The sequence below is a fragment of the Somniosus microcephalus genome, chromosome 24, assembly GCF_052327205.1.
Source record: "Somniosus microcephalus isolate GS21.2 chromosome 24, FLI_Smic_1.0, whole genome shotgun sequence".
Lineage (NCBI taxonomy): Eukaryota > Metazoa > Chordata > Chondrichthyes > Squaliformes > Somniosidae > Somniosus > Somniosus microcephalus.
Genome location: NC_141010.1, coordinates 1,475,169 through 1,491,941, shown reverse-complemented (window position 1 = coordinate 1,491,941; position 16,773 = coordinate 1,475,169). Strand labels below are relative to the sequence as shown.

The following is a 16,773-nucleotide window of genomic DNA, read 5'->3' as shown; positions in this document are numbered from 1 at the left end:
TGCGGCACTCCCTCAGTACTGCCCCTCCGACAGTGCAGCGCTCCCTCAGTACTGCTCCCCCCTCAGTACTGCCCCTCCGACAGTGCGGCACTCCCTCAGTACTGCCCCTCCGACAGTGCGGCGCTCCCTCAGTACTGCCCCTCCGACAGTGCGGCGCTCCCTCAGTACTGCCCCTCCGACAGTGCGGCGCTCCCTCAGTGCTGCCCCTCCGACAGTGCGGCGCTCCCTCAGTACTGTCCCTCCGACAGTGCGGCACTCCCTCAGTACTGTCCCTCGACAGTGCGGCACTCCCTCAGTACTGCCCCTCCGACAGTGCGGCGCTCCCTCAGTACTGCCCCTCCGACAGTGCAGCGCTCCCTCAGTACTGCTCCCCCCTCAGTACTGCCCCTCCGACAGTGCGGCGCTCCCTCAGTACTGCCCCGCTGACAGTGCAGCACACCCTCAGTACTGCTCCTCCCTCAGTACTGCCCCTCCGACAGTGCAGCGCTCCCTCAGTATTGCATTGGTGCCAGCCTAGATTCTAGGTGAGAGGTGAGACTGAGCCAAACTAACGAGTAAAAACAATTTAAACATTGCCACGACAATAAACACCACAAAATCTAGGAATGCATGTACGGTACAAACGCAAGTGCTAAAGGTGCTGTGTGTGGGTGTCACATCCAGTCCGAGTGTAGCGAGAGCCCGTACACGAGTCAATAAGGAACAGATAAGCTGTAGAAAGTTATGACCTCACCCATCACTCGACCCAGGAACAGAGACCTCGGAGAATCAAAATTCCTATCTCCCCACAGAAAGATTCGCTCTCTGATAACAGGATCATCGTCCACCTGCAGGAAGAGGGGATTAGGCAAAGTTAGACAAACAGTCACACATTGTATGTATTGGAATGGAACGAGACACAACCGGGCTCATCCACCAGATGGCAGTGGTGTGTCTGGGTGTTGGGGGGGGCGGAGTATCTTTAGGGGGTGGATGTCTGTGGGTCGGGGTGGAATCCGTGGGCGGGGGGCAGGGATGACTCCAGCCATTGCTTAGCCTGCAGTCCTGCATGGTAGCGTCACTACGTTAGCCTATTATTCTCAGGTATGCCTGGTGCTGCTCCTGGATGCTCCTCTACACTCCTCACTGAACCAGGCTTAGTCGCCTGGCTTGATGGTGATGCAGGAATAAGGGTTTTGCTGGACCATGAGGTTATAGATTGCTGCTGCTGATGGCCCACAGCGCCTCATGGATGCCCAGTTTTGAGCTGCTAGGTCTGTTCTGAATCTATCGCATTTAGCATGGTGGTAGTGCCACACAACACGATGGCGGGTGTCCTCAGTGTGAAGATGGGACTGTACAGTGGTCACTCCCACCAACACCGTCAATGGAGACACATCTTGTGCGAACGAGGAAAGTAGGTTTTTCCCTCGTGTTGGTTCTCTCGCCTCCTGCCATCAGCCCAGTTGGCAGTTTGTCCTTCAGGTCCTGGCCTCGGCCAGCTCGGTTCATAACCCAGTGTGTGCTTGGAAATATTCAACCTTACCCAGCCTCGTGTGGTTGGACCTGTGTTAGCTGGGCCTGTGTTAGCTGGGCCTGTGTTAGCTGGGCCTGTGTTAGCCGGGCCTGTGTTTGCCGGGCCTGCCTATCCCGGGCCTGCGTTAGCCGGGCCTGCCTATCCCGGGCCTGCCTATCCCGGGCCTGTGTTAGCCGGGCCTGTGTTTGCCGGGCCTGCCTATCCCGGGCCTGTGTTAGCCGGGCCTGCCTATCCCGGGCCTGTGTTAGCCGGGCCTGTGTTAGCTGAGCCTGCCTATCCCGGGCCTGCGTTAGCCGGGCCTGCCTATCCCGGGCCTGTGTTAGCTGGGCCTGCCTATCCCGGGCCTGTGTTAGCCGGGCCTGTGTTAGCTGGGCCTGCCTATCCCGGGCCTGTGTTAGCTGGGCCTGCCTATCCCGGGCCTGTGTTAGCCGGGCCTGCCTATCCCGGGCCTGTGTTAGCTGGGCCTGCCTATCCCGGGCCTGTGTTAGCCGGGCCTGTGTTAGCTGGGCCTGCCTATCCCGGGCCTGTGTTAGCTGGGCCTGCCTATCCCGGGCCTGTGTTAGCTGGGCCTGCCTATCCCGGGCCTGTGTTAGCCGGGCCTGTGTTAGCCGGGCCTGCCTATCCCGGGCCTGTGTTAGCTGGGCCTGCCTATCCTGGGCCTGTGTTAGCCGGGCCTGCCTATCCCGGGCCTGTGTTAGCTGGGCCTGCCTATCCCGGGCCTGTGTTAGCCGGGCCTGCCTATCCCGGGCCTGTGTTAGCTGGGCCTGCCTATCCCGGGCCTGTGTTAGCCGGGCCTGTGTTAGCCGGGCCTGCCTATCCCGGGCCTGTGTTAGCCGGGCCTGCGTTAGCCGGGCCTGCCTATCCCGGGCCTGTGTTAGCCGGGCCTGTGTTAGCTGGGCCTGCCTATCCCGGGCCTGTGTTAGCCGGGCCTGTGTTAGCCGGGCCTGCCTATCCCGGGCCTGTGTTAGCCGGGCCTGTGTTAGCTGGGCCTGCCTATCCCGGGCCTGTGTTAGCTGGGCCTGCCTATCCCGGGCCTGTGTTAGCTGGGCCTGCCTATCCCGGGCCTGTGTTAGCCGGGCCTGTGTTAGCCGGGCCTGCCTATCCCGGGCCTGTGTTAGCTGGGCCTGCCTATCCCGGGCCTGTGTTAGCCGGGCCTGTGTTAGCCGGGCCTGCCTATCCCGGGCCTGTGTTAGCTGGGCCTGCCTATCCCGGGCCTGTGTTAGCCGGGCCTGCCTATCCCGGGCCTGTGTTAGCCGGGCCTGCCTATCCCGGGCCTGTGTTAGCTGGGCCTGCCTATCCCGGGCCTGTGTTAGCCGGGCCTGCCTATCCCGGGCCTGTGTTAGCCGGGCCTGCCTATCCCGGGCCTGTGTTAGCCGGGCCTGTGTTAGCCGGGCCTGCCTATCCCGGGCCTGTGTTAGCCGGGCCTGCCTATCCCGGGCCTGTGTTAGCCGGGCCTGTGTTAGCCGGGCCTGCGTTAGCCGGGCCTGCCTATCCCGGGCCTGTGTTAGCTGGGCCTGCCTATCCCGGGCCTGTGTTAGCCGGGCCTGTGTTAGCTGGGCCTGCCTATCCCGGGCCTGTGTTAGCCGGGCCTGTGTTAGCCGGGCCTGCGTTAGCCAGGCCTGCCTATCCCGGGCCTGTGTTAGCCGGGCCTGCGTATCCCGGGCCTGTGTTTGCTATGCTTGCCTATCCCGGGCCTGTGTTAGCCGGGCCTGCGTTTGCCAGGCCTGTGTTTGCCGGGCCTGCGTTTGCCAGGCCTGTGTTTGCCGGGCCTGCGTTTGCCGGGCCTGTGTTTGCCGGGCCTGCCTATCCCAGGCCTGTGTTTGCTATGCCTGCCTATCCCGGGCCTGCGTTAGCCGGGCCTGTGTTAGCTGGGCCTGCCTATCCCGGGCCTGTGTTTGCTATGCCTGCCTATCCCGGGCCTGTGTTAGCCGGGCCTGTGTTAGCCGGGCCTGCCTATCCCGGGCCTGTGTTAGCCGGGCCTGTGTTAGCCGGGCCTGCGTTTGCCAGGCCTGTGTTTGCCGGGCCTGCGTTTGCCAGGCCTGTGTTTGCCGGGCCTGCGTTTGCCGGGCCTGTGTTTGCCGGGCCTGCCTATCCCGGGCCTGTGTTTGCCGGGCCTGCGTTTGCCAGGCCTGTGTTTGCCGGGCCTGCGTTTGCCAGGCCTGTGTTTGCCGGGCCTGCCTATCCCGGGCCTGTGTTAGCCGGGCCTGCGTATCCCGGGCCTGTGTTAGCCGGGCCTGTGTTTGCCGGGCCTGCCTATCCCGGGCCTGTGTTAGCCGGGCCTGCCTATCCCGGGCCTGTGTTAGCCGGGCCTGCCTATCCCGGGCCTGTGTTAGCCGGGCCTGCCTATCCCGGGCCTGCCTATCCCGGGCCTGTGTTAGCCGGGCCTGCCTATCCCGGGCCTGTGTTAGCCGGGCCTGCCTATCCCGGGCCTGTGTTAGCCGGGCCTGCCTATCCCGGGCCTGCCTATCCCGGGCCTGTGTTAGCCGGGCCTGCCTATCCCGGGCCTGCCTATCCCAGCCAATTACCTGTGTGTAGATGTCCCGGTCTCGTCTGGTGATGTTGACCCGGTGAGCCTCACCATCTGCCACGTTCTCCTTTACCAGGGTCCGGGTGAATGGATTGGCAAAGGATCCAAGCTGGTATCGCAGCACCAAACTGCCTGTGAGGGAAAAGGCAACAACTCATCACAAAGATTTCCGAAAAGAAAATACTGCAGATGCTGGAAATCTGAAATAAAAACAGAAAATGCTGGAGATACTCAGCTGGTCAGGCAGCACCTGTGAAGAGAGAAACAGAGTTGACGTTTCAGGTTGATGACCTTTTTTCCAGTTCTGACGAAAGGCCATCGACCTGAAAAGTTAACTCTGATTCTCTCTTCACAGGTGCTGCCTGACCTGCTGAGTATCTCCAGCATTTTCTGTTTTTAATACAAAGATTTCTGAACCTTAATAAGTTTTATTTTTGAATTACATAGAAAGAAGGAAAAAATAACAAAGGTTGGAAGCAGCCAAGGCAAGAACATGACTGTCTGGCGTGAGCAGAAATGCAGATCGCTCCATCGCAAACACCCAACAATCACCGGAGCTCAGGAGTGGAAATGGGGGTGGGGGGGGGCGTATCCATGGGGGGCGGGGGGCGTGTCCATGGGGGGCGGGGGACGCCATGGGGGCGGGGGACATGTCCATGGGGGGCGGGGGGGTGTCCATGGGGGTGGAGGACGTGTCCATGTGGGGTGGGGGGCGTGTCCTTGGGGGCGGGGGGCGTGTCCATGGGGGCGGGGGGCGTGTCCATGGGGGTGGCGGGGGCGTGTCCATGGGGGGCGGGGGCGTGTCCATGGGGGGCGGGGGCGTGTCCATGGGGGTGGGGGGGGCGCGTGTCCATGGGGGCGGGGGGCGTGTCCATGGGGGGTGGCGGGGGCGTGTCCATGGGGGGCGGGGGCGTGTCCATGGGGGGCGGGGGCGTGTCCATGGGGGGCGGGGGCGTGTCCATGGGGGGCGGGGGCGTGTCCATGGGGGGTGGGGGGGGGGCGCGTGTCCATGGGGGCGGGGGGGCGCGTGTCCATGGGGGCGGGGGGGGCGCGTGTCCATGGGGGCGGGGGGGCGCGTGTCCATGGGGGCGGGGGGGGCGCGTGTCCATGGGGGCGGGGGGCGTGTCCATGGGGGCGTGTCCATGGGGGCGTGTCCATGGGGGCGGGGGGGCGTGTCCATGGGGGCGGGGGGCGTGTCCATGGGGGCGGGGGCGTGTCCATGGGGGGCAGGGGCGTGTCCATGGGGGGGCGGGGGACGTGTCCATGGGGGCGGGGGATGTGTCGGCGTGTCCATGGGGGGGGTGGGCGGCGTGTCCATGGGGGGTGGGGGGACGTGTCCATGGGGGGCGTGTCCATGGGGGGTGGGGGGCGTCCTTGGGGGCGGGGCTTGTCCATGGGCGTGTCCATGGGGGGCGGGGGCGTGTCCATGGGGGCGGGGGCGTGTCCATGGGGGCAGGGGGGGCGTGTCCATGGGGGCGGGGGGGCGTGTCCATGGGGGCGGGGGGCGTGTCCATGTGGGGGGCGGGGGGCGTGTCCATGGGGGGCGGGGAGCGTGTCCATCGGGGGCGGGCGGCATGTCCATGGGGGGTGGGGGACGTGTCCATGGGGGGCGTGTCCATGGGGGGTGGGGGGCGTGTCCTTGGGGGTGGGGCTTGTCCATGGGGGTGGGGGGCGTGTCCATGGGGGTGGCGGGTGCATGTCCATGGGGGCGGGGGCGTGTCCATGGGGGCGTGGGGCGTGTCCATGGGGGGCGTGTCCATGGGGGGTGGGGGGCGTGTCCTTGGGGGTGGGGCTTGTCCATGGGGGGCGGGGGCGTGTCCATGGGGGCGTGGGGCGTGTCCATGGGGGGGCGTGTCCATGGGGGCGGGGTGGGCGTGTCCATCGGGGTGTGTCCATGGGGGCGGGGGGGCGTGTCCATGGGGGCGGGGGCGTGTCCATGGGGGAGATGGGGGGCAGGGGGCATGTCCATGGGGGGGGCGGGAGCGTGTCCATGGGGAGGGCGGGGGACGGGGGGCGTGTCCATGGGGGCGGGGGACGTGTCCATGGGGGGCAGGGGACGTGTCCATGGGGGGCGGGGGGTGTGTCCATGGTGGGCGTGTCCATGGGGGGCGGGGGACGTGTCCATGGGGGAGCGGGGGGACGTGTCATGGGGGAGCGGGGGACGTGTCCATGGGGGAGCGGGGGACGTGTCAATGGTGGGAGCGGGGGACGTGTCCATGGGGGGGCGGGGGACGTGTCCATGGGGGGGCGGGGGACGTGTCCATGGGGGGCGGGGGACGTGTCCATGGGGGGGCGGGGGACGTGTCCATGGGGGGGCGGGGGACGTGTCCATGGGGGGGCGGGGGTGTGTCCATGGTGGGCGTGTCCATGGGGGGCGGGGTGTGTCCATGGTGGGCGTGTCCATGGGGGGCGGGGGTGTGTCCATGGTGGGCGTGTCCATGGGGGGCGGGGACGTGTCCATGGGGGAGCGGGGGACGTGTCCATGGGGGGGCGGGGGACGTGTCCATGGGGGAGCGGGGGACGTGTCCATGGGGGGGCGGGGGACGTGTCCATGGGGGGGCGGGGGACGTGTCCATAGGGGGCGGGGGGCGTGTCCCTGGGGCGGGGCTTGTCCATCGGGGCGGGGGGGGGTGTCCATGGGGGGTGGCGGGTGCGTGTCCATGGGGGGCGGGGGCGTGTCCATGGGGGCGGGGGGGCGTGTCCATGGGGGCGGGGGCGTTTCCATGGGGGCGGGGGGCCTGTCCATGGGGGCGGGGGGCGTGGTCCATGGGGGTGGGGGGGCGTGTCCATGGGGGCGGGGGGCGTGTCCATGGGGGCGGGGGGGCATGTCCATGGGGGGCGTTGTCCATGGGGGGCGGGGGGCGTGTCCATGGGGGGGGGCGGGGGCGTGTCCATGGGGGCGTGGGGTGTGTCCATGGGGGGCGGGGGGGCGTGTCCATGGGGGCGGGGGCGTGTCCATGGGGGCGGGGGGCCGTGTCCATGGGGGCGCGGGGGGGGCGTGTCCATGGGGGCGGGGGGGGCGTGTCCATGGGGGCGGGGGGGGGCATGTCCATGGGAGGCGTGTCCATGGGGGGCGGGGGGGGCGGGTCCATGGGGGGCGGGGGGCGTGTCCATGGGGGGGCGGGGGACGTGTCCATGGGGGGGCGGGGGACGTGTCCATGGGGGGCGGGGGACGTGTCCATGGGGGGGGCGGGGGACGTGTCCATGGGGGGGCGGGGGACGTGTCCATGGGGGGGCGGGGGACGTGTCCATGGGGGGGCGGGGGACGTGTCCATGGGGGGCGGGGGTGTGTCCATGGTGGGCGTGTCCATGGGGGGCGGGGAGTGTGTCCATGGTGGGCGTGTCCATGGGGGGGCGGGGACGTGTCCAGGGAGAGCGGGGGACGTGTCCATGGGGGGGCGGGGGACGTGTCCATGGGGGGGCGGGGGACGTGTCCATGGGGGGGGCGGGGGACGTGTCCATGGGGGGGCGGGGGACGTGTCCATGGGGGGGCGGGGGACGTGTCCATGGGGGGGCGGGGGACGTGTCCATGGGGGGGGCGGGGGACGTGTCCATGGGGGGGCGGGGGACGTGTCCATGGGGGGCGGGGCTTGTCCATGGGGGCGGGGGTGTGACCATGGTGGGCGTGTCCATGGGGGGCGGGGACGTGTCCATGGGAGAGCGGGGGACGTGTCCATGGGGGGGGCGGGGGGACGTGTCCATGGGGGAGCGGGGGACGTGTCCATGGGGGGGGGCGGGGGACGTGTCCATGGGGGGGGCGGGGGACGTGTCCATGGGGAGGCGGGGGACGTGTCCATGGGGGGGGGCGGGGGACGTGTCCATGGGGGGCGGGGGGTGTGTCCATGGTGGGGGCGGTGTCCATGGGGGGCGGGGGTGTGTCCATGGTGGCGTGTCCATGGGGGGCGGGGACGTGTCCATGGGGGAGTGGGGGGACGTGTCCATGGGGGAGCGGGGGACGTGTCCATGGGGGGGCGGGGGACGTGTCCATGGGGGGGGCGGGGGACGTGTCCATGGGGGGGCGGGGGACGTGTCCATGGGGGGGCGGGGGACGTGTCCATGGGGGGGGCGGGGGGACGTGTCCATGGGGGGCGGGGGGACGTGTCCATGGGGGGCGGGGGGGGTGTCCATGGGTGGGCGGGGGCGTGTCCATGGGGGGGGCGGGGGGACGTGTCCATGGTGGGCCGTGTCCATGGGGGGGCGGGGGACGTGTCCATGGGGGGGCGGGGGACGTGTCCATGGGGGGCGGGGGGGGTGTCCATGGGGGGGGTGTCTAGACGAGGGGTGGGTCCGGGACAAGGAAATACACAATTCTCTGATTGAGCTCCATTTTATCGATTGTTTCGAGAGGAGCGAGTGTTGGTGTAAATGTCCCACTCGGGTCATTTTAAGCAATGGTGTAAAACGAGCGATACGGAATTGAGCGCCGTGACCAGTTGTCCATTCCGCTGACGGGTGGGCTTACCATCATGTTTGATGACCACTGCCACATAATCCTTGGAGTAGGAGCTGACGTACATGAGGACACTTGGTGGCTCCGATGTTTTGAAACTGAAGACAATCTCCTCACTGGTTGAGTTAAAACTGTGACTCAACGGAACCATCATATTCGCAAACTCTCTCGCTGCGGCCGTCAACGGTGATTGGAAACCGTAACGCACGTAAGTGCCGGGCTCAAAATACCCACCGATAACTGGAACAGATAGATCACAGTCAGGACCAGAAGGACTCACTGTTTACAATCGAGTAACTGTGAAGGGAGGTTTCCTAGGATTTGTCCTTTCATGAATTCTCAGATTCTTTGCTCATTTAATTTGTTGCATTAACAGTAAATTGACAGGCTAGAGATTACTTTATGTGTCAGAAAAGAGCCGAGAGCGGGAGCAGCTGTCTCCCTGCGGAGCGAACAGACCTGTGAAGGGAAAACCTGTGAGGCAGCGGACCTGAGCGGGACCTGTGAAAGAAAAAATATCAAAGTGGAACATCACAGGAAAGCAGCAAAAGAACAACAAAAAAACAAGGAGTGCCGTCACAGGAAAGCAGGGAAGTGATTGGTTAGTCAGTATTTCTCTCTTTTTCTTGGGCATTGGTTTAAATTAAGAGCTGGGATTAAAAACTAAACATACAAAACTTAAACACTTAATTAAACACTTAAATACATTAGCGATGGCAGGGCAGGCGATGTGTTACTGCTGCAACATGTGGGAGCTGGTGGACACCATTGAGGGCCACGGCGACCACATTTGCAATAAGTGTTGGTTGCTCGAGGAACTTTGGCTCCGTGTTGATGAGCTGGAGTCCGAGCTTCAAACACTGCGACACATCAGGGAGGGGGAGAGTTACCAGGACGCTGTGTTCCAGGAGGCAGTCACACCCCTTAGATTAATTAATTCAAATTTGATCCGTGGTCAGGGACAGGTGGATGTGACTATGAGCGAAGCAGGTATGGGGACCCAGGAGGTAGTGGTGGAGGAGCCTCAGCCCTTGCTCTTGTCCAACAGTTACGAGGTTCTTACCCTCTGTGTGGGTGAGAGCAGGGACTGCAGTGAGGATGAGCAAACTGACCACAGCACCATGGTACAGCCATTCAAGTGGGGGAAGCAAAAAGAAATGTGGTAGTGGTAGGAGACAGTATAGTTAGGGGGATAGACACTGTTCTCTGCAGCCAAGAGCATGAGTCCCGAAGGCTGTGTTGCCTGCCCGGTGCCAGGGGTAAAGGACAATCTCCTCTGGGCTGGCGAGGAACTTAAAGTGGGAGGGGAAAGATCCAGTTGTCGTGGGTCCATGTAGGTAGGGAGTATGAGCAGCTAGGGGCTAAATTAAAAGCAGAACCACAAAGGTTATAATCTCTGGATTACTACCTGAGCCACGTGCAAATTGGCACAGGGTAAATAAGATCAGAGAGATGAACGAGTGGCTCAAAGATTGGCGTGGGAGAAATGGGTTTCAATTCCTGGGGTACTGGCACCAGTACTGGGGTAAGAGGGAGCTGTTCCATCGGGACAGGCTTCATTCGAATCAGGCTGGGACCAGTGTCTTGGTGAATCGAATAACTAGAGCTGGAGATAGGGGTTTTAAACTAAATAGTGGGGGTGAGGGATACGCTGAGCGGAAATTTAAAAGTCAAAGAAAAACGAGAAGGCAAAAGTGCAGGGTAGCGATAGGGGTAATGATAACCAGAGTGTGACAGGAAGGGACAGAGCGTATACACAAGAGTGCATCAGAAAGAGTGGGTCATAGGGAAAAATGGTAAAAAGACAAAATTAAAAGCTCTATATCTGAACGCACGCAGCATTCGTAACAAGATAGATAAGTTGACAGCACAAATTGAAATAAATGGGTATGATCTGATAGCCATTACAGAGACGTGGTTGCAAGGTGGAACTGAATATTCAGGGGTATTTGCCCTTTCGTAAGGGTAGGCAGAAAGGAAAAGGAGGTGGTGTAGCTCTGTTAATAAGGGATGAGATCAGTGCTGTAATGAGAAATGATATTGGCTCAGAAGATCAAGATGTAGAATCAGTTTGGGTGGAGATAAGAAATAATAAGGGTAAGAAGTCACTGGTGGGAGTGGTCTACAGGCCCCCAAACAGTAGCCACACTGTAGGGCAGAGAATAAATCAAGAAATAATAGAGGCTTGTAAGAAGGTACAGCTATAATCATGGGAGATTTTAATCTTCATATTGATTGGACAAAGCAAATTGGCAAAGGTAGACTTGAGGAAGAGTTCTTAGAGTGTATATGGGATGGTTTCTTGGAACAATACATTGTGGAACCAACTAGGGAAGAAGTCTATTTTAGATCTGGTAATGTGTAACAAGGCTGGATTAATTAATGATCTCGAAGTGAAGGATCCTCTTGGGAAGAGTGATCATAGCATGGTAGAATTTCAAATTCAGTTTGAGGGTGAGAAAGCTCGGTCTCAAACTAATGTCCTGAGCTTAAACAAAGGTAATTACAAGGTATGAAGACAGACTTGGTTAAAGTGGACTGGGAAAATATATTACAGTGTAAGACTGTAGAAAAGCAGTGACAAACATTTAAGGAGATATTTTCATAACTCTCAGCAAAGATATATTCCACTGAGAAAGAAAGACTCTAAAAGAAGGATGAACCATCCGTGGCTAACTAAGGAAGTAAAGGATGGTATCAAATGAAAACAAAGGCATACAATGCTGCGAAGTTTAGTGGAAGGCCAGAGGATTGGGAATTTTTTTTAAATCAGCAAAGGATGACTAAAAAAATGATAGAGAGAAGATAGCTTATGAGAGTAAGCTAGCAAGAAATATAAAAACAGACAGTAAGAACTTCTACAGGTATATAAAAAGGAAATGAATAGCTAAAGTAAACATTGGTCCCCTAGAGGATGAGTCTGGGGAATTAATAATGGGAAACAGGGAAATGGCGGAGACGTTGAACAAATATTTTGTATCAGTCTTCACGGTAGAAGACACTAAAAGTATCCCAATAATGGATAATCAAGGGCTATTGGGGTGGGAGGGGGACTTAAAACAATCACTATCACTAGAGAGAAAGTATTAGGCAAACTAATGGGACTAAAGGTGGACAAGTCCCCTGGACCCGATGGCCTGCATCTGAGAGTCTTAAAAGCGGTGGCTGCAGAGATAGTGGATGCATTGGTTATAATTTACCAAAATTCGCTGGATTCTGGAGAGGTCCCAGTGGACTAGAAAACCGCAAATGTAACGCCCCTATTGAAGAAAGGAGGGAGACAGAAAGCAGGGAACTGTCGACCAGTTAGCCTAACATCTGTCATTGGGAAAATGCTGGAGTCCATCATTAAGGCAATGGTAGCAGGACATTTAGCAAATCATAATATAGTCAAACAGAGTCAGCGTGGTTTTATGAAAGGGAAATCATGTTTGACAAATTTGCTGGAGTTCTTTGAGGATGTAATGAGCAGGGTGGATAAAGTAGATGTGGTGTATTTGGATTTCCAGAAGGCGTTCGATAAGGTGCCACATAAAAGGTTACTACACAAGATAAGAGCTCACGGAGTTGGGGGTAATATATTAGCATGGATAGAGGATTGGCTAACTAACAGAAAACAGAGAGTCGGGATAAATGGGTCATTTTCAGGCAAACTGTAACTAGTGGGGAGCCGCAGGGATCAGTGCTGGGGCCTCAACTATTTACAATCTATATTAATGACTTGGGTGAAGGGACCGAGTGTAATGTAGTCAAATTTGCTGATGATACAAAGATAGGTGGGAAAGCAAATTGTGTGGAGGACACAAAGAATCTCCGAAGGGATATCGACAGGCTAAGTGAGTGGGCAGGAACCTTGCAGATGGGAGTATAATGTGGGAAAATGTGAGGTTATCCACTTTGGTAGGAAAAATAAAAAAGCTAATTATTATTTAAATGGGGAGAGATTACAAAATGCTGAGGTACAGAAGGATCTGGGGGTCCTTGTACATGAATCACAAAAAGTCAGCATGCAGGTACAGCAAGCAATTAGGAAGGCAAATGGAGTGTTGGCCTTTATTGCAAAGGGAACGGAGTATAAAAGTAGGGAAGTCCTGCTACAAACTGTACAGGGCGTTAGTGAGACCACACCTGGAGTACTGCGTACAGTTTTGGTCTCCTTATTTAAGGAAGGATATACTTGCATTGGAGGCAGTTCAGAGAAGGTTCACGAGGTTGATTCCTGAGATGAAGAAAGGTTGAGCAGGTTGGGCCTATACTCATTGGAGTTTAGAAGAATGAGACGGGATCTTATTGAAACGTATAAGATTCTGAAGGGGCTTGACAGGGTAGATGCAGAGAGGATGTTTCCCCTCGTGGGGGAATGTAGAACTAGGGGGCATAGTTTCAGAATAAGGGGGCACCCTTTTAAATCGGAAATGAGGAGAAATTTCTTCTCTCAGAGGGTTGTGAGTCTTTGGAATTCTCTTCCCCAGAGAGCTGTGGAGGCGGGGTGATTGAATATATTTAAGGTGGAGATAGACAGATATTTGAGCTACAGGGAGTCGGGGGTTATGGGGAGCGGGCAGGGAAGTGGAGTTGAGGCCAAGATCAGATCAGCCGTGATCTTATTGAATGGCAGAGCAGGCTCGAGGGGCCAAATGACCGACTCCTGCTCCTACGATTATGTTCTTATGTAGAGAAGCAGAATTTCTCTATTCCCCATGTCGCTGTAACAGACCCGGTCTGTTCCAGGATAGTCCGGCCTGTCCAGGAGCTGGTACCTTTATTGCAGAAGGGCCCATCGAAGGCGCTGGAATTGCAGTCACAGCTGTACGTGCTGTACCTCTCGACGCATTGCCCTCCGTTCTGACACAGCATCCTGGGACTGCTGCACTGGCCCACACAGCCCGCGTTCACCCCCTCCGTCACATTGGCTTTCCGCTCCAGGTCCAGGATCTCTCCGTTCATTCTCAGCCCACGGAGGCAACCGAAGAAAGCGTTCAGCCTGTATTCTGCTGCTCCTGTCACAGGAAACACCAAAAACCTCAGCTACAGTCAAAGGACACCGACACATCTGGACAGAGTCACACACACAGTTCCTCACACACCAACACATCTGGACAGAGAGTCACACACACAGTTCCTCACGCACTGACACATGTGGACAGAGAGTCACACACACAGTTCCTCATGCATTGACACATGTGGACAGAGAGCCACACACACAGTTCCTCATGCACCGACACATCTGGACAGAGAGTCACACACACAGTTCCTCGCGCACCGACACATCTGGACAGTGAGCAACACACATGGCTCCTCATGGAGACAGGCTGTAACCACATTCATACTCAGACACCCTCGACTCAACGTCCCGTTAACTACCCAACCAAGAGGTGACTTGTAGGAAAAAAGAGAAATAATATAATAATGAGAAAGAACAAAGCACAAAACATTTAGAATAAGAGAGGAAGTGTGGCGTGTCAGTCAGCATGACAGGCTACGGAAATCCAGCCAATTCCACAGCTCAGGACCGCAAAGATCTGCCAGCTGACATATTCTTTAGCGAGTTTTATAATAGTTACAAAAACTGCTGCAGAAAAATTGAAGAAATCAATTAATAATGCAGGACTGCACAGCAACACAGGCCCAAACACAGGCACATAGGAACATAAGTCGGCCATTTAGCCACTCGAGCCTGTTCCGCCATTCAGTGAGATCATGGCTGATCTGCAACCTAACTCCACATACCCGCTTTTGCCCCATATCCCTTAATACTTTTGGTTAACAAAAATCTATCAATCTCAGGTTTAAAATGAACAATTGACCCGGCATCAATTGCCGTTTGCGGAAGAGAGTTCCAAACCGCTCCCACCTTTGTGTGTAGAAGTGTTTCCTAATTTCACTCCTGAAATTTCAGTCCTGAATAGTTTCTCTCTCTCTACCCTATCCATTCCCCTTAATATCTTGAAAACTTCGATTACATCACCCCTTAACCGTCTAAATTCTAGGGAATATAACCCTAATTCGTGTAATCTCTCCTCGTAATTTAACCCTTGGAGTCCGGGTATCATTCTGGTAAACCTACGCTGCACTCCCTCCAAGGCCAGTCTATCCTTCCTGAGGTGTGGTGCCCAGAACTGCTCCTAGTGCTCCAGGTGTGGTCTAACCAGGGTTTTGTACAGCTGCAGCATAACTTCTACCCCCTTATACCCTAGTTCTGGATATAAAAGCCAGCATTCCATTAGCCTTTTCGATTATTTTCTGTACCTGTCCCTGACATTTTAATGATCGATGTACCTGAACCCCCAAGTCTCTTTGGACATCCACTGTTTTTAGCCTTTCACCATCAAAAAACACCCTGTTTTATCCTTTTTAGGTCCAAAGAGGATGACCTCACACTTGCCTACATTGAAATCCATTTGCCACAGTTTTGCCCATTGACTTAATCTATTGATATCCCTTTGTAATGTTATGCTTCCATCTACAGGCCCAAACACAGCCCCCCACCACTCTCCCGTCACTGCCCCACCCCCTGGTTCCCCCGCCACTCACCCACTCCCGCCAACTCTACCCCCTTCCTCCACTGTTCTCCCCATCCTCTCCCTCCTCCCCCGCCCTCTCTCCTCCCAACCCCCGTCTCCCCCCCCGCCACAATGTCTTCCACCCCCATTCAGTTCTCCAGATGATTTTTGGCCTTCACTGGGACCCGAGTCGAAAAGGTTGCAACTTACCCACAAACAGCGGCCTGTCCAGCCTCAGCGACACGTAGCTCTGCGGCGGTGCCTCTCTAACTCGCCATGGCAACTCGTCCAGCCGCAGCCGGGCAAACTTCACGTTGATCTCAGCCTCCATGAAATGCCAGGCATCGTCATTCAGCGGGGCCTCAGCTTCCACCCGCAACTCCGCCGGCCCATCGCCCACATCGAAGGAGAAGGCAATCACCATCTCCGCTGTAAAACACCAGGCTGGGGTCAGGAGTCACGCACTGACCCTGGGGGGGGAGGTCAGGTCACGTACTGACCCCGGGGGGAGGGGTCACGCACTGACATCAGGGGTCATGCACCGACACCAGGGGGGCACGCACCGGCCCAGTGTTCGGGGAGTCCCGGTGTCACAGCCGCACAGGGCAATTTGCCCCCCCACACACTCGGGGAGTCAGCGGTACCTTGCCATGGTCTGTCAGCAGTTCGGATTGTGACCTGAAGCCAGGTTTAGAAAAGGCAGGAACGAGAGGGATGTGGCGGAGAGGTCAGGAGTCTGGCGGCTCCCTCCACTCCAGGGCTTTATTGCTGCCTGTCGCTCAGTGTTTTGCCTCCATTATCTGATCTGCCAGATTTATTCCAATCATTCCTCACTCTGGGTTGGGAACTTTTTTCCCAAAATGTTTTCATTCTAACTTTTACTGATTCCATTACTTCAAACAACAAAACTCACATTTCAGTTCCAGTCGGATGAAGTCGGTGTATCCCGAATTCTCCAGGAAGACACCATAGGAGGAGGTGGTTTTAAAATACAGCGAGATGTCAGCACTGGGGCCAGGATTGAAGGGCGGAAACATCATGTAATTCCCATGAACAAACGAGGCAGCGTTCCAGGATCCCCCTGTCAAAAACAAAACCCTTCAGCTTAGCCAGGAACGGCGGACAACTTCAATAAAAGCCCATCTACTCCACTCTACAGGGGCAGCGTCTCCTCCTGGCACCAGCAACACTTCTCCCCACCACCCCCCACCCCCGGGGTCCAGTGACCCCCCCCCACCCCCAGGGTCCAGTGACCCTCCCCCACCCCCGGGGTCCAGTGACCCCCCCCCCACCCCCGGGGTCCAGTGACCCCCCCACCCCCGGGGTCCAGTGACCCTCCCGCCCCCCCCAGGGTCCAGTGACCATTCCCCCCCAACCAGGGTCCAGTGTCCCCCCCCCACCCCCGGGGTCCATTGACCCTCCCCCCCCCCACCCCGCGGTCCAGTGACCCTCCCCCCCCCCGCCACCCCCGGGGTCCAGTGACCCTCCCCCACCCCCTGGGGTCCAGTGAACCCCCCCCACCCCCGGGGTCCAGTGACCCTCCCCCACCCCCGGGGTCCAGTGACCCACCCCCGGGGTCCAGTGACCCTCCCGCCCCCCCCAGGGTCCAGTGACCCTCCCCGCACCCCCAGGGTCCAGTGACCATTCCCTCCCCCCCAGGGTCCAGTGTCCCACCCCCACCCCTGGGGTCCATTGACCCTCCCCCCCCCCCACCCCCGGGGTCCATTGACCCTCCCCCCCCCCCCACCCCCGCGGTCCAGTGACCCTCCCCCCCCCC

At 58.6% G+C, this 16,773-nt stretch overlaps 1 protein-coding gene across 1 annotated transcript in view; it reads right to left on the bottom strand.

The window, feature by feature from the left end:
* LOC147100946 (contactin-associated protein-like 2) overlaps positions 1 to 16,773 on the bottom strand; it is a 45,199-nt gene that overhangs the window by 21,115 nt on the left and 7,311 nt on the right. Inside the window, exons 4-9 of the mRNA XM_085966049.1 lie at positions 15,910 to 16,077; positions 15,207 to 15,425; positions 13,254 to 13,493; positions 8,506 to 8,733; positions 4,042 to 4,175; positions 734 to 827 (exon numbers count right to left, since the gene is read on the bottom strand). Coding sequence (XP_085822175.1) covers positions 734 to 827; positions 4,042 to 4,175; positions 8,506 to 8,733; positions 13,254 to 13,493; positions 15,207 to 15,425; positions 15,910 to 16,077 — 1,083 coding nt within the window. The remainder of the gene's footprint in view (positions 1 to 733; positions 828 to 4,041; positions 4,176 to 8,505; positions 8,734 to 13,253; positions 13,494 to 15,206; positions 15,426 to 15,909; positions 16,078 to 16,773) is intronic.